The sequence below is a fragment of the Misgurnus anguillicaudatus genome, chromosome 18, assembly GCF_027580225.2.
Source record: "Misgurnus anguillicaudatus chromosome 18, ASM2758022v2, whole genome shotgun sequence".
NCBI lineage: Eukaryota > Metazoa > Chordata > Actinopteri > Cypriniformes > Cobitidae > Misgurnus > Misgurnus anguillicaudatus.
This window is the reverse complement of record NC_073354.2, coordinates 39,307,304-39,326,168: the sequence shown is the minus strand read 5'-3', so window position 1 is coordinate 39,326,168 and position 18,865 is coordinate 39,307,304. Positions and strand designations below refer to the sequence as shown.

Here is an 18,865-nt window from a genome sequence, read left to right as displayed (position 1 = left end):
AAGAAAGTCAAAGACACAGAGAGAGAGAAAGAGAGAGAGAAAGAAAGAAATAGAGATAGGGAGGGATTGTTCTTTCTCTGTGTCGATCCACCTGAACAAACAAAGTCACATTACAGTATTGTAAGTGAACTCAAAGCCTGGCACAGATCATGAACACATACACATAAATACATACATACACACACGTTTTGTGATGACACTGCACCCAGACACAAACACACCGGCTTTACCCGCACGTAAACACAAAATACTCTACAAAAGATCAGACTCAAAATAATGTCAAATGTTTCTTAAGGTCTTTAAAACTACAAAGCAGTTAAAATCAGACAGCATGAACACAAGTTTCTACACATGTTAAGATCTCAATCTAATTTGATTTGGTTGCCTTTATGTCATGTGACAAAAAAAATCTATTTTATTTATATAGCGTTTTTAACGATTGTCCATCATACCAAAGCAGCTTCACATAAAATAGAAACAAAGAAAACAGAAACGCAAAGGACAACAAAGCACAGCACTTGTTTTAGGATGGAGTATTTAAAATTACATGCGTCATAATTATTAATTAATAATCCATTCCAGGTTATTTTATGAACATAGTCTAGGACGAAGTAGTCTTTGGCTTTATTATTTAAAAAATATTTTACTTTTTTTACACAGTCAACACACACATCTCTTCTACAAATGAATATCTAAAGTTTGTTTGTGGGACGTGCCGTTACCGCACAATTACACCCAAAGTGACAGGAGTGCAAATGTTACAACTTAACACATAGGTGGGGTTCATTGTAACAAACAGAAGGTTTGTTGTAACACCTGCTACGCAAATAATTCAATCAAATTATATCCATGTATTAAAGGTGGATATTGTTTATATATCTGCCTTAGATAGATATTCACACATTCATCAATCCATAATCCTTCATCTAACCATCCTTGTATTAAGAATCAATGAATAAATAGATTTTTTTAAAGGGCCCATGGCATAAAAAACTGACTTTCCATGTTTAAGTGCTATAATTGGGTCCCCAGTGCTTCTATCAATCTAGAAAATGTGAAAAATATCAACCCAGTAACTTAGTTTTGGTAAACCTCTACAAGCACATGAAAAAATTGGTAGTTGAAATTCTCTTTATGATGTCATAAGGAGCTCTTATTATAATAATACCGCCCCTTAATCTGCACTATCCAATCACAGCACTGTCATTTAGTGCAGAGAAAAGCACAATTGAGTTTTAATTGCAACAAACCATCATCATTGTGATCAGTGTTTGAATTTCATCAGCTCATTTGCATTTTAAAGGACACACCCAAAACGACACCTTTTTGCGCACACCTACAAAGTGGCAATTTTAACATGCTATAATAAATTATTTATATGGCATTTTGAGCTAAAACTTCACATATATGGACACCAAATATTTATTTGACATCTTTAAAAAGTCTTGTGCCATGGCCCCTTTAAGACAAAAAATCATAATAGTGAATTATTTCCCCTGATATTGTATTAAAATCATTTTGATCAACAGTATTTACATTTGGTGACTTACACACCCAACTTAGAAATAAAAACATAAGATGAAGAAATGTATTTTCGTGCCTCCAAAACGCTCTTTTTTCAATAGCTTAACCAAAACACATCAAAACTTTTCACAAATTCACAGAAGATCTTCTGACAGTAAGAGAAAAAGACCAAAAGCACAGATTGCTCAGCCCTGCATAAATATTTAAAGAGGCCGTGTTAAAATGAACCCTGCGTGGAGGTATTCGTCAAGATGTTATGGCTGAATCCAGATGTTGACTTTCTGCACTTATCCTTCAGGTGATTTTAGTAAAAGGTTAAATATGTTAAACTATTCTGAGAACACCGGTACCCGACAGCCAATGGCTTAAAGGGGACATTTCATGAAAATCTGACTTTTCCATGTTCCAAGTGCTATAATTGGGTCCCCAGTGCTTCTATCAACCTAGAAAATGTGTAAAAGATAAACCCAGTACCTTAGTTTCGGTAAACCATTCTCTGCAAGCATGTTAAAAAATAGGTCATTGAAATTTGGCTCCCTTTGTGATGTCACAGAAGGGGCACTATCCAACCATGGCACTGCCAGTGGAGAGATCAGCTCATTTGCATTTAAAAGGACACACCCAAAACAGCACCTACAAAGTGCCAATTTTAATATGCTTTAATAAATTACCCATATAATATTTTGAGTTAAATCTATACAAATGTACTCTGGGGACACCAAAGATTTATTTCACATCTTAAAAAAGCCTTATAAAATGTCCACTTTAAACGATGAGACCACAGACCGTAAAAATATAAATGAAAATGTGAAATGCTATGTGCAAAGGTCACACATTGACTAAAAATGTGTAAAAGTTTGGATGAAAGCATCTGACAAATGCATAAAACGTAAATATAATCGATTTGCTAGTAATAACACAAGCCAACCACAATGAAGGTTGTAAAAATGCAATTCATTTCCGTAGTTCAACACAATGCACAACATCTGTTTACAGTAAACAGCTTTTATAAGCCCACGTGTGCTCACATCTCACATCATTACAATAAAGCGGTGAATGAATTTTTAGCACTTTGGGTTGTGTATGTGCCAAAAGTTTCACTCTCGCATGACAAATTACAGCTAATAGGCACGAGTCTGGCCTATAAAACTCCTGTATACTGAAAATCTCTCTCTCTCTCTATGGATGGATTTTAATGCCCATATAAAGCTCTGTGACACTCTGGGTGTGTGTGTGAGACGATGAAAACAACTATTATAGCTATACAATGACAGATAAACATCACACAATTATACACAACAATACACAATGCTAGACAGCATCACACAACGTCACAAGTGAAATCTCAACCTGCGCTGTTTGTGTTTCATGTAGACAGACTTTTAACCATCCACATAACGTCTAGATCAGGGGTCTCCAACCTTTTTGTGAGTAAGGGCTACCACAATGGATCAAATAATCTGGAGGGAATAGTCTTCTCAAAACTGTCTTGTTTTACTTTTTGATTTGTTTTGGTATTATTATTGATATAAAAAATATGTAGTAAATAAATATTACAATTGAGACTATTAATAGAATGTGCTTTGGCGGGCACCTCACAGACCCTGTGCCCGCGGGCACCACGTTGGAGACCCCTGGTCTAGACTATTTTGAACCATAATCTGCACACTTATACAGAAAAAGTCCATGTAAAACAAAACAATTCCTGTAAATTATCCTGAAAATCTTCATCGGATCAAAGTTCGCTATTTTGACGCTGTGATGGAGTGACCAAAATAAAACATCTGCTACAACTCACTCCATCTGTTCCCTCAGGAGAAACACGCGGTTAACATGACCCGGGGTGGGGGTTTAAACCAAAGGAACAACGTGAAGAAAAAGAAAACAAAAGCGAAGATTGAGAGAGGAAAGATTTACATGTAGAAGAAAACTTAAAGTTTCAAGAGTCTGAACTGGTTAGCTGGTTTAAAATGAAAACTGGTTTCACACATGATGACTTTAAAACTTAAGTGTGTCTGTAAATCTTTAACTAAACACACCTCAATCTCTCTCTCTCTCCATGTGTATATAATATGTTTGTTATTTTTCTGGGTTGTTGATAACTGAAGGTATCATTCATGTCTGTGCGGGACGAGTTACACACTGAAGACAGAGATGCTCGTTTTATCAAACATAAACATTCACAAATCATGTAGAAAAGAAGCTCTTTAAAACCCAAAACACACATTTACACACACACACATACCTCTCTCTCTCTCTCTCTCACCTCAAGTACCAGCACACGTGTGTCCCAAACTTTTGTTATGAAAGTCCTGTCTGTCTCTTTAAAAAGGTAAAACTCCACAACGCTCCTTCAGCAGACGGCCAGACGCTCCTCAACACATCACGTGACTTTAGTTTGACTTCAGCGTGCGTCTCCTGATTCTTGTTTTCCCCTCGGCGTCCACCTCACTGAACGACCAGCGTAAACACACAGATCTCATGTTCAGAGACACAGCGAGATGGGTGGGAGGGGTGTGTGTGTGTGTGTGTGTCAGAGTCAACGCAGATATAAAAGAAACAGGACGTGACATCATAGATTTATTTAGTAGAGACTGTACTCTCTTTCTAAGTTTGCTTACTTGTACTTTGATCCGGGCATTAAAAAACACAGATATGACATTAACTCTTTAAGAGTAAAAAACTTACATTACAAATCTCAGGGGTTTTCTTGCTTTTTATGCATGTCTTTATGCCTCAGGTTTTTTTAGCTAAAGATTATGTCATTGGCTTACACTTATCCCTAAACTTTAACCTGAAAATATTGAAATCATGAGAAAGAAAATTGTGCAGTGTATTGTGAGAGATTTACAGCACTAACAACTTTATCTTTCCAACTTGGACATACAGTAAAGGTCAAGTTCACAAAAGAAAAAGTGAGAATTATATGTTACTATGAAAAAATGTGTTTGCTTGTGTGTAAGTGGCTTTGTGTGTATAGTAATGCCACCCTAAAAATGTCAAACCTAAGAGAAACTTCAGGAAGCCGAAATGCTCAATCCATCATCACTACAAAGAAAAGCGAGAGAGAGAAAAAGAGAGAGATTCTCATCCAATGTTTTTGACACAGTCAGCGCTCGACCAAAGCATCTGGCTTCCTATTGGCTGATCTGCAGGTATGCATTTGACCTCCGACCTCAACCACACCCTGACTGACCTATTTGTGAACATGTAGAGCCATGTTGATATCCCAGCATGCTCTGCTCTCTCTCTCTCTCTCTCTCTCTCATCCACTCTCGCTCTCCATCAAACTCTAAATAAATCACTTTATTCACTCCATGAGCCCTGTCATTGATAAACCCTCTAACACAAAAACTACAGCACAGATCTGAGATCTGTCTGTCTGTCTGTCTGTCTGGGGTCATACAGCACACATTCACTGCCTTTTAAGGGCAACAGCAGGCTGCAATAAACCAATACACCTCCATTCTCTCTCTCTCTCTCTCTCTCTCTCTCTCTCTCTCTCTCTCCAGTCAGTCACATGATTTCATTCACTTTTGTATGTTTCTGCAGAGGTGATTGCAATCAGTGCTTGTGAGTTACGGTCAGATTCACTGTTATTCTAGATCAGTAATTCTTAAATAGTGGTCCGCCAAACCCCCCCAGTGGTCCACCAAAAGATGACCTAAACTACGCAAGTTTTTATACAAAACCATCACTTTTTTAAGTCGATTTTTAATGCACTTGCGAAACTGTGATATCAGTTCTTGCCATTCTGTTTTAATAACGTAAAAATGGATGGGTGGCTAAACCAAAGAGGAGTCAAAAGAAAAGATCAAGCGTCAACTGAAAGCAACTAAAATCCACAGATCTATTCGTTTTGTAATGTACTAGTTTTTGTTTCATGTGTAAAATCCCTGTAAATTCAGTGATTTTGGACATTAAGGGGAACATTTTATTGTTACCATAGTTACAACCTATATATACCCACCACCTCAGTTTTAAACGAATGGCTCTTTGGAATGACATTAAGTGGGGTTGTTTTAGTATGTTTAATTGCACGTTTTTTTCACATGTGCAGTTTGTTGTTCATATTAAGCTGCAACTCATTTCACATTTACTTTTTCAAATGAAATAAAATTCATATAATAATTTCTGAACATATGATTTGTGTTTAAAAATTTGTTTTGGACTTGAAACACTTGCATATTAAACTTACATTAGCTTATCCTTCCTTTTTTGGTGTGTTTTGGGGGGCGTGTTAGAGTGGGATTCTGTTATGGTCCTCAGAAAAAAATTGGAAGATAAAGTGGTCCTTGGGCTGAAAAAGTTTGAGAAACACTGTTCTAGATGAACCAATAAACACACAAGAAAACAAGAATATGAACCATTATATTTCCTCAAACTGCTTTTTTCTTTATTACCTTAAAAACTCTCTTCACACACAAGGTTATTAAAAATGGGAACCTAGTATAGAAAAATAAACATCCTTTACAAATCATCGACTTTTCAGGACATCCCTTCCAGTAAAAAAAATGTAGAACTTAAGATGAACTGAAATCAATTCAACCTACTATTAGAAGTTTTGATTTGTGATAAGCTGATATAACTTATAAAAACAAGTTGAAATTGTTTAACTTAATTTGTTAAGTTACAATAACATACAAATATATGTTGCTTTGACATGAATGTATTTTTTACAGTGTATAGAGAGATTTTAATAAAGACACAAAGGAATGGCGAGTTGGAAAGAAGGAAAGTTTCTGTCAGGCCTGACTGACGCTCTGTCATATAAAAAACAGAACACTTTTATTCAAACACGCGCACACGCACACGCATAAGCACACACACACACACACACACACACACACACACACACACACACACACACACACACACACACACACACACACACACACACACACACACACACAGCTCTGTTATCATGAACAGATTGTAAACAGATTGCATGACTGTATGTGTCATCATCAGGAAACAGAACTGATTCAATAATGATATAATCTCAGTCGTGTCTATGTGTTTGACTGATTACAAGCTGGGTACAATGAAAAAATAATTGACCATCAGCTATACCGAGACATTAAAGTAAAACCACCTGACAAATGTATAATTGTCTAGTACTGCCAACAGTCACAAATCGGTACGTGAGAACATTAAAAAATACGTAAAACACATGGGTGTTGTGAATGATGGGTGCTATAAAAATCTGCAGGTAGAGGTGATGACAAACACAAACACATACACAAGTGACTCAACATCTTTACTGTCAAAAATCTGGATAACGTAAACAAATAAAGTGAATCATTAGCACCCTCTATTGGTCAAAAACAGAAGAGGTCGATTTACAGTAAGTTGGGGTGATTCAAAACTAAATGTTACAAACCAGCTGAAAAAATGATTAAAATTATTTTAAACCATGTATAATCAATGCATCTACTAATATTAAAAGGCCGATTATTCATAAAAAACTACTTGGATGAAAATGAGTAAAAGAGACACACATCAAGTGTGCCATATGATGTTTGATTATAATACCAGAGTATAAATGTTGAAATTTATTTCTATTGCACTTTTCACACTTTTGCATTGATGGAAAGCAGCTTTACATCTTTATTTTACTTTTTATTTATATTTTAAAGCTTAAACGCTTATTTTATTAGCTTGTATTTTTTGTACATTTGCATTTGTGCATTTTATTATTTTGTAAAAATAAAAAATGTAATATTGCTATTTAAGTCTACTTTTTTAACTATTTTATTTGTGTTTTAATAATTTATTCACTTAAAATTTGTTAACCCTCAACTTATTGCTTAAAGAACATTTTGAATTTACGCCTATAAGTTTAACAACTAATATTTAAGCCTATATTGGATTAAATTTTTATGCACAGACATGTTTTTATAGTTTTAGTTGATGATAATAACCCTGTACATAAAGAAAAATAGTTTAGCAAATTAATACATGTGTCCAATTTGATGTAAGATGTACATTAGTGATAGTAACTGTAAAAAATGTATCTGTGGGAATTGTAATTGGACTGTTATATTCACAGCACTATTACGAAGGTATGTGTTAAAATTCAATCACATACACTAGACTAGAGAATGCAAAACGGGCAAATCCATACACGCCATTTATGTAAGTACAATATATCAATATAACATACTCTGAAGTTATACATCATATGACATTTAGTCATTTAACTTGAAAGATGACAGGCATCATATTAAAAGGTCACATTCTTCCTGATCCCATTTTTTCAAACCCTAGTGTGTAATGTTGCTATAATTGCATAAATAATTCCTGTAAATTGATAATGCTCAAAGTTCACTGCCAGGCGATTATTTTCTTTAACAGAATTCACCTTTCAAAGCCTACAGCGAACGGCCGCACTCAAACAAGCAAAAAATCTGGCAAAAAATCTTAAACACACTAAATTCAAGAAAAATTCAAGAAAAATTAGCTACCCCATTGACAGATTTTTTTGCTTGTTTTATGCACAAAATCACTTAAATTTGATATTTTTGGTCTGAAAACTAGACTCATTTTCCTGGGTCGTTTTGCTCATCAAGGGGGAGCATCTTGATTTGGGAGTTTTTTGATGTTTTTGCTGAGAACAGGACAAAAATACTAAGAATTTTTTTCTTGAAAATTATTTTTTGCAGTGCGGTTTGGACTACAGCCCTCTACTTCCTGGTTGAGTGATGTCAATAAAACAGTTTTTTGACTAAACTCCGCCCACAGGAATACGTCAGTCGCCAGCTAAGCTGCTATCGAATCACAACACACTAAACAAACTACACAATCAGAACTCATTACGTATTTCTGAAGGAGGGAACAAGGAAGACATGAGCCCCCGTTTTTAGCACAGTGAAAACAGCGCTATACAGATAAGTCAATTGTGTGAAAAATACTGCGTTTTCTTACACGTGAAACATGAACACCTGTTATATTGCGCATATATTGTGCACTGTAAACGCAATCAAAGCTTGAAAAACACAGGACAAACGGGACCTTTAAACCATACATGCCCTTCAATCCAACATGGAAATGGGCCAAAAAGCAAGAAAGTTGAAAGGAATTTGCAATGGTACTTTAAAATGTACATTAGAAATGCTATCTGAGAAATAAAACATATAGTTATGTGTCTATAAGATTTGAGTGGGGCCTTATATAATAAAAGATGATGTCATCAGTCTCTTTACAGTAACAGTGATGTTATAATGCATTCAGATGTGTAACTCACCACAGGTGTGGATCACACTGAGGTATTTGCGGGTACCACGGTAACAGGGATCTCCAAACTCCTCAGTAGAGGCGCGGACCACACAGGTGCGTTTCCCCTGGCAACGTGATGTCATCACCTGCAGAGCCACGTCTGATGTGCAATCTGAAATAAGATCAGAAATATGAGTCTGAAGAAAGATGAGATCATATAAGTACTTCGCTATATAAACAGAGGACAACTATTTATAATGACTGAAATAAGATTATTTAGGCAATGATTTACAAAATGTCTTTAAATGGATGTTCATGCACTGTAAAACCTAAAAGTTAACTCAACTCAAACCATAGTAAACCGGTTGCATTAGTTTTAAAATAAATACATTTGAGTACTGTGAACTTAAACAAATTGAGTCATATGCAGTTATGCACTTATATTTAAGTTCATGCTACTTAAATATAAGTGCATAATTGCACATGGCTCAAGTTCACAGTACTTAAATTTATGTGTTTTAAAACTTAAATGGCCTAATGCAACTGGTTTACTTAAATGGTTTGAGTTAAGTTAACTGTTAGGTTTTACAGTGTGTACACTCTCAGATAAAACCGATAAAACCTAAGAAAATAAGTCTAGTTTATAGACAAAAAATATACAATTTAAGTGAATTTGTGCTTAAAATAAGCAAAAAAAATCTGCCAATGGGTTAAGCAAATTTTTCTCGAATAAATTTTTTAAGAAAAAAGTTCACGTTTTTTTTCTTACCCCATTGCATTGGCAGGTTGTTTTAAAGGAAAACACCACCGTTTTTCAATTTTTCACTATGTTCTTACCTCAACATAGACTAATTAATGCCCAGCTATCTACAGCCCACCTATGTACAGCGCTTCGTAAATGTGTTAGCATTTATCCTAGCACCATTCATTCCTTAGGATCCAATTTAGGGATGAATTTAGAAGCCACCAAACACTTCCATGTTTTCTCTATTTAAAGACTGTTACATGAGTAGTTACATAAGTATGGTGGCCCAAAATAAAACTTTTGTTTGGGGCCATAGGAATGAATGGGGCTAGGCTAAATGCTAACACGTTCACGAAGCGCTGTACAAAGATTAAAAGTGCACGCATTGAAAAAAGATAGGTATGTATTAATTCATCTAAGTTAAGGTAAGAACATAGTCAAATATTGAAAAATGATGGTGTTTTCCTTTAAGCACAAATTCACTTAAATTGTATATTTTTTGTCTCAAAACTAGACATATTTTCAGATTTTGCTCATTAAGAAAATGCATATTGATTTAAGTTTTTTTTTTACATTTGTACTGAAAGCAAGACAAAAACACTAAGTAAGAAAATTTGATTTTTTGCAGTGTCACTGTGACACTGTACCCTTTCAAAATAATACAAAGGTACATACATAGGACCTTTCAAAAAGGGTACTGCCCCACCCCAATGACAGCTCTCATATTATTTCTGACATTGTAGCTTAAATAGTAGATTACTGTGTTAGATGCACAAAAAAATCATGGGATTGATCCCACATACTGATCTAAAAATTTATAGGTTGTAATACATTAAGTCACTTTAGATAAAAGTGTTTTCCAAATGCATAAAAGTAAATGAGCTTTAATAATGATAACACCAACTTTAATAATGAGAAGTACCTTAAAAGTTAAGGGAGAACCCAGGTTAAAGTAACATGGGATGAAAGTAACAAAGCCCTTTTCTCTGAGCCCTGATCTGCATTTCAATCTATGCCAGCATCTTTAGCACGCAACCCTTGACAAAGCTGACAAATATGGCGTTATTTCATCATTGTTTCGCGTGTGTAGGTCCAGAAAGCTGTTTTCGACCATGATAAGTAAATTCCAAAAGTGGTCATTTTTCTCATATTGCATTGTGTTTCTGGTTTCATGTGTTACAGTACTGATCAATTGACAGGTTATTTAGTGCTGTAACACAATCTTACGTTTGACTTCTCAGAGTTTTTCAAAATAAAAGTTAATCCAGTTTAAATGTCAGGAGTTCCTGTTGGGATGAAAGTAACACTTGTTAGTTTTGTCCCGCTGCTAATACTGTTACACTATGTGGAACATTTAAATTATTCTAATTTGATTTAATTTCATTTTCATATTGTAGGATTTTTTATTCTCAACAATTTAAGTTCCACTGCCGGTTGCTTTTGAAACATTTAATAAAATGTAGCTGTAAAATGAAAATGTAACATCTGTTACATTTGTAACAAATCTATCTTGTTTTGTTGTGTAACAAGTTACAAAGCGCTACTTCAAAGTGAAATTATACGGAAAAGTTAAAAAAAATTTCGAAGCATCAACAAACCGCCCTCGCGCAGCGCAAACCATTGAAATGAATGGGTTTCATTGCGCAGCCCAGTGCACACCGCGTCCTAAGTAAAAGCCGTTTGACCATAATCACGTCGCAATGCTGTTAACGGTCTAGCCACACTTCACATTTAAGCTTACGTAAATTAAAACAACGCTAACTTACCTTTAAAAAAGCCGAAGCCGGCGTGTACGAACATTAAACTTCTAAAACAGTGTCCTGTAGATTTGAAAATTCCACCTCGACCTCTAATCTCTGAGTTTGAGCCAATCGGTGTTTGCATGAAGACAGATGGAGCAGGCAGTGCTGGTTCTTTCTAAATGTACTAATATCCATATTTTACACGATCCATAAAATGCCGCGAAAAAACACGTTGCTAGTATCAAGTCACAAATGCTAAAGCCTAATGACGCATGAGACCTGGCAATACAACCAACCAGAGAAACTGGTCTATTTTAATTAAAGAAAACATATATCAACTATATTTTCCTCATTTGATTACATTAAAAGTCATGAAATATTCAATGTTTAATTTATTTTAATTATTCTTGATATATATTAAATTAATCAAAAACTGTGTAGGGGGGCACAACAACCTGTTTGGGGGGGCACGGCCCGCGAATGCCCCAGCTTGACGCCGGCCCTGCATGTGAGTTATTGACCACAGCAGAAATATATCTCTGTCTAAAACATTAAGTTTTTCTGAAAAATTGTACTTTCGCCCCTGCTCTCCCTACTTGTTTTGTCATGAAGCGTCTTTCTTTTCTAAAATACACAAAAATGCAGTAATGCATCAAACTGAATTAATATAACACAGAATAGTGTGTGTGTGTGTGTGTGTGTGTGTGTGTGTGTGTGTGCGTGTGTGTGTGTGTGTGTGTGTGTGTGTGTAAGAGAGAGAGAGAGAGATTTTAGCCATGTTCATGTCTGGTCTTGTTGTCTGCGTGTCATTATGTCTTTAACAGTTGATTTCATGGATTCTCTGGGCACGGAAGAAACTGCAACCATTCACTAAAACAGCAGATGACAAAATGTGTGTGTGTGTGTGTGTGTGTGTGTGTGTGTGTGTGTGTGTGTTTATGTGTGTGTGTGTGTGTGTGTGTGATGGTTCATTTAGGAATCCATTAACACAAAACTAGAGAGCCGACACACTATCACTCATTCAAGAGAGAGGTGAGATCTGATGACCGGAGATGTGGACTGATGACTTTAACAAATGCCAGAGGTCAAAAGCCACAGGGTCGGTGTTAGTAAACAAAGAACTTCTCGCCGATAAAAATCTGATTTATGAAGAGCCTACAACCAATTGTGTCAAAGTTAAAGAAGAGGAAACTATTTATAGGCCTGCTGGGACACATCACCTGTTGAACACTGATCATACGCCTTCATAACAGATCTGGATCTCTGAGGATCTAACGGTTCTCCTGCTCGTGAAGACAGAAACTGGATCCACGTGAGAGAAGAACCTCAGGGTGACCTTCAGTTATCCATTAGAGATGCTTTACAGAGGCTTTATACGCGCTAAATACAAGGTGTGGGAAATCTACAGATGTCTAGCAAACTTGTTTTTTCCAAGACCACAATTTTTTTTTATTTAAGCAACAAAAGTTATATATAGTATATACAGCTGCGATTAAAATGTTAGATTCACCTTGCATAATCTGAAAAATGCAGAGAATTTTCAAATTAAAAGTCATTTTTAATTTAGTCCTGCCCTGAACAAGTTATTTAACATGAGAAATGTTTTACAGAATAATAACAGCATTTCTAAAACAAACCCAGTTTAAATATTTACATTCATCTGATTTCTAATATTGCACGATGTAACATAGACTATCAATGACAGTTTTTATGTTTTGTGAGTTGTTTAAATGTTTCTTGTTTCTTTAAATCGCGACTTTATATACCATTTAAAAGTTTTAAAACACTTCACTAAAATGTAGTGTTTCTTCACTAAAATGTTATCTTAAAAATATCTAAAGGTGCATACATGTTTGAAATTGCATATGTTGACAGAAATACTTATATCTAAAATTTTATATTTTATTTTAACAAATGATTTTTGAAATGGATGACTTTGATTGAATAATGCACCCAATGAGGGTCCAGAATAGATTTTTGTATTGTTTAAAATTCATAAAAGATGATAAAACATAACATAGTTTTGATTTATTTGGAATGCAATTAGTCATAACATAATTTCATTATATATTTTAACTTTAACATTTTAACAACTTTCACTTTTACAGTGTAAATAAAAATCTAAAAGTTAAATGCAGTCTGAATGTTGTCTCCAGTCATCTTTAAGGTTTATTATAGTAGATTCCAAGGATTAGTTCATCCAAAAATGAAAATTATGTCATTAAAGGCGGGGTGCATGATCTCTGAAAGCCAATGTTGATATTTGAAATCACCTAAACAAACACGCCCCTAGCCCAATAGAATCTGCCCCACACATACGCAACCCAGGCAACGATGTCTGTTAGTAAATGTGCCCCTTACTGCTGATTGGCCACAAGCGTGTTTTGGTACTCTGCCCGACTCCCTGTTCCAAATTTTTTTCAGAAATCATGCACCCCGCCTTTAATGACTCACTCTCATGTCGTTCCAAACTCGTAAGACCTCCGTTCATCTTCAGAACACAGTTTAAGATGTTTTACATTTAGTACGAGAGCTTGTTGACCCTTTATTGTAAATCTAAGTACTGTTTACTGTCCATGTCCAGAAAGGTAATAAAATCATCATCAAAGTAGTCCATGTGGCATCGGTGGGTCAGGTGGAATTTGTTGAAGCATCGAAAATACATTTTGGTCCAAAAATAACAAAAAATACGACTTTATTCAGCATTGTCTTCTCTTCCGGGTCTGTTGTGAATCTGCGATCACCACACTGCAGTGACGCTGCTGACGTACAACACTGCTGACGTGTTATCTGGTGCGCCCGAGCTTTGTTTATAGTCTAAGGGAGACGCACGCTGTATTTAAGCTATTCTACATTGTTTGTATTTTGGTATTGCAATATTTTTTTAAATGGTGCGTAAGTGTGCATGTTGCGGATGTCCTAATCCCTCAGACTGTAAACGAAGCTCGAGACCCAACAAAGAAAAACAGCCAGTAATACCAGTGTTAAAACCATTAGTCATGACCAGTTAGGAGAAAATATTGACGCCTACGACTTGTTTAATAGTTATTACAGGTAATTATTATTATTAGAGATGCACTGATACATCAGCCAATAATTGGTATTGGTCGATAAAAGTAATTTTTCCTTACTATCGGACTTTAATTGAACTCTTTCCATGCCATTGACAAGTTATTTCGTCAATTAAGAGAAAACGCTTCCCTGCCAATGTTGAGTTTTTACGCTATTATTCACTAGGTGGCACTCTTACCCAACTAAAACACTAAAACATCCACTGATCCAAAAACAGTAAAAAATGTGCATGTTTTGATCATCGTTCTGAATCTGGGCCGGGTTTCCCAAAAGCATCGTAAGGCTAAGTTGATCGTAAAAACGATCATACGAATCATCTTAGAATTATGGGCCGTTTCCCAAAAGCTTCGTAGCTTAAGTAGCACGTGAAAATCATTGTAGATCTACGAGTGCTCTGGAGTAATCGTTCATTCATAAGTGCATCGTAAGACAACAGAGTTACAAGGTCACCTGCAGGACAACCAGCAAATAACACTCCTGCAATGACGATAATGTAATGTTTTAAATGTATATTATATTGGGGTTTTCTTTGTTTATTTGTTTAACTTACTTTAATATAATATATTTAAAATTCAAATGAGAAATCAAATTTAAATGACTAAACATAAATTAATAAAGAAGGAAAACATATTTTGTACAAGTTGGTAAAAGTTTTGTTGTATTTTGGTCAAAGTTGGTAGCAAATTGATAAATGGTTCCTACCGATTGCTGCTATAATTCATCGAAAAAGTGTTTTGAAGGGAAATGGCATCTAAATAAAGAAACCAAAAAAATATGTACGGTACAATGCAATAATCCATAATAATAAATAAACATAGATAATAAACAACAACAAATAATAATCATAATCTAAACTATAATAGAAATGCAGAAGGCATTTCGGAGTGGGACGAGTCCTAACTAAATACGGAAAAGAATATTTCATTATGCACAAATGATTAAAACATTTAAAAAGTCATTGAACAATAATGAAAAATATTATTAAAAAATATTAGTGCACATCGGCTGAAGATCATTAGCCTAAACAAGCTTCTGCTACAAATTCGAGTCATTCTATTGGTGACATTTCAGCACTTGACAAACGGATAGCGACTCGTAAGTAGCACTTAAAACTCAGCTGCGAGTGATCGTTATAAGTGCATCTTTGGGAAACGCATGTAAATGAACAATGAATGTTTGTCAAGTAGCTCGTAGAATGCGCTCTTAAGTGCTAAGTTCAATCGTTATCGGGAAACCCAGCCCTGGTCTTTAACAAATTTTTAAGAAACCTACCCATATTTCAGATGTGATAAAAGTGAACAATAAATTAGGATGAAACATTTTTTTATTTGAAAGCAGAGGTCTGTTCTTTCATTGTATACATTGGTATATATTGAGATATATGGTGTTTGTATATTTAAAGAAGGAAATTTGCTGGAAGGCATTAAATCATAAAAAATAAAATGCAGGTGCTGGCAACTAAAAAAAAAACACTGGCAGGGAAAGAGTTAAAAACAACCGATAGTCACGGCCAAAATTTTATACTCTCTCTTAATTAAAAAAGGATAGGAACATGAAATGAATTTGAGCTATGAGTATAACAAATAAAGAAACATCACTAGTTTAATGTTCAATGTTAATGGTCATTTTTTCGATTTTTTTTTTAATCTTCAGAATTTAGTTAATGCAAGTTAATATAACCACCAAACTACAGGTTTCAGCATCAGTATCAGCAGATAGCACTCTGAATAATCGGGTATCTGTGGAAAATTTAATATCGGTGCATCTCTAATTATTAAATATCATATTGATCAAAAGAAGAGGTCATGTGAATGGATCTGGTGCCGGTCTCGACCCCTCAATCTGGTACATTTCTTTTCACAGGGACACACCCAACAACTTAACTAAACAACAAATAAGTTAACTGAATTAACCTGAAGGTCTCCACAATCCTCCAACACAAACACACCCATCACTGCATCACGGTCGCGTGCTGATTTGATAACACAGTGTCTCAGTCTTAAAGCACACAAACACAGCCTCCAGGAGAGTAAGAGGAGATGAGATTAGATAGACGTCATCTCAAGACAAAAAGACTGTGACGTTTCGCCAGAATTTCCTCCCACGTATCCAAGTTATTTCCTCGAATTCAAACATGTTCCTGGCACTGTTTTCTACAAAACGCTTTAGACACACACCCAGATCACAAGCACAAAACCAGGTCCCTCTCTCCTTTGATGTTAGGACAGTAACAATAAGACATATTGAGGGCATCATATTCCACACGCACACATGTACAAACACAAACATGTGCAAACAGGAGTAATGCAGCCATGAAACCAAGCACCTGATGTGATGTCATTTCACACCTGCACAGGTGTGGTAGAGTCCGTGCATGTGTAGAAACGTATAAGTACAAGAGATATGGATATTTAAATTAATTAGTCTGACATAAACATTTTCCTGATAAGGAATGAATCTTTTATGGGAATTGTGCCCATGTTGTATTGTTTTTGAGATTTCCGTGCATGATGACGTTTGAAGTTCCTGACAACGCTTGTAGTCCCTGCTCATGCAAAAACTTTAAAAATCATGAGTGTGTTATTAATGTTGTGTTTAAAATACTTTAAGCTTGTGTTAACCCAAAATTTTATTTATAAAACCTCATAAAAAACATTAAATTTAGGACGATTGAGTTTGAGCTCTTACCTACAGATGGCGCCCTTGTGTGGTGTGGAGGGCACTCCAGTGTGCCGCTTTGTGTGCGGCCAAACATGGCGGAATAAACCGCGATCTGCATCCCCGTCTTACAGCCTAACCTCAGACGTTCACCTTCACACACCACTTTACTCTTATATTCATCTAGAGAGAACACAAACACACACAACACGCTTCAGTTAATGCGAAACAGTAAACAATAAACAAGATATTCCTTGAAGAGGCTTTGTATTGATACTTAAAGCTGCAATTCAGGGGCCTCATTTATAAAGCATATGCATACGCAAAAATCCATGGCAACGTTTGAATTTATAAAAACGATCTTTTTGACGTGAAAAAGTACTTAGCGACAAGTCAGGGTCTAAACAGACATACACACTTTTGCTTGTCCAATTGCTGCAGGTTTTTGGAAATATAAACCATTCTTGCTGCTCGAAAAGGATTTAAACATTGACAGGCAGTCTTTTATTTGTCAATAGCTGTGCTTCCATTAGCCTTAAAATTGCGCAAATTTACATTGTGAATTAAAAAACCGGTCAATGGAAAGGCGTCAATTTCACAAACACTCCAATATATCGCAAAAACTTTTAACGCTCGCATGAGGTGGTTTTCAGGCAATTCGAAACATTTTGGAAACAGTTTATTTGCAATTTTAGGTCAACTGATGTATGCAAATCACATAATCATTATAAGAAGATGACGCGGTATGTACTAAAACCTCCCAAAAACACCTCATACGTTTTTGCTTCAGAGTACAAATGGGTTTCCTTGTCAATAATGTTTGAATAACACTCCTACATCTACTTTGATGAAAATCCGTCGAGGTGATGTTTGTAATGACTTATCGCGACAGGAAAATGAACGTTTTAGACGCATATCATTGATTAGTGGAAACTCCGTAATTTCAAAAAAGTTTTATAAAATATTCCATACACTTTGCGCAAATTTGTAATAGAAACACAGCTAGTGACATTAATTACGCATCGTTTAAAGGAGATGAAACTGTTTAGCTGCACACAATTTCAAGATCATTTGCAACTTATAGATTTCACATCTTAAAGTGAGATGTATGCGCGTATCCTGTCCATGCATTTGTTCTATGAATCACACATACAGGCTTTCAAGAAATGATCGTAAGATCAAATTCAGGATGGTCTCATTTTATAAACGAGGCCCCAGAACTTTTGCCTCTCTACCGCCATCTCTGTTTGAAACATAAAGTTGCAGGCTATCTCATGTACTTTCTTAAATGCGCACTGAAAAACGACAGAGCCCCTAAGAGGACATAGAGCAAAAATTAAATAAAGTGAAACTATCGTGCGCACAAGTGAAACTATCGAGTTTCACGTGCGTGCGCGATAGTTTCACGTGCTCACGCGGAACTAAACTTTAAAAAAAATTCTGCACATGAAGGTCTTGCGTGAGCACATGAAAATAAACGTTAGATTTTTTTACTCCAATGTCACCTTAGGGGCTCGGTAAAAAACAGCTTACATTTCCGCAAAAAAAAATCGTCAATTAAGAGAAAACCCTCCCTGCCAATGACGAGTATTTCCGGCAATCTGTAATACCGCTATTATCCACCAAGTAAAATACTGGGAAATGTCGCCCAAGGGCAAACAGCTGTATGTCCGTGTATGTTTTGAGGATCGCTCTGAATCTGATCTTTGTTAAAAGTCCTTCACAAAAATTAATTATTTCAGCTTTTTGCTCAAAATGTGGTGTTTTTGAAGAAACCTACCCATATTTGAGACGTGATAAAAGAGAACTAATGAAGTTTTTTTTGTTTTTAAAGCAAAGGGTTTGTTCTTTCATTTGATATATTGTATGTTTATATATTTAAAGAAAAACATTTTCTGAAAGGCAT

The 18,865-nt window shown here is 35.5% G+C and overlaps 1 protein-coding gene across 1 annotated transcript in view; it reads right to left on the bottom strand.

Annotated features, from left to right (window-relative positions):
- Window positions 1-18,865, bottom strand: part of eva1aa (eva-1 homolog A, regulator of programmed cell death a) — a 53,042-nt gene that overhangs the window by 17,332 nt on the left and 16,845 nt on the right. Inside the window, exons 4-5 of the mRNA XM_055186234.2 lie at window positions 16,990-17,142; window positions 8,771-8,914 (exon numbers count right to left, since the gene is read on the bottom strand). Coding sequence (XP_055042209.2) covers window positions 8,771-8,914; window positions 16,990-17,142 — 297 coding nt within the window. The remainder of the gene's footprint in view (window positions 1-8,770; window positions 8,915-16,989; window positions 17,143-18,865) is intronic.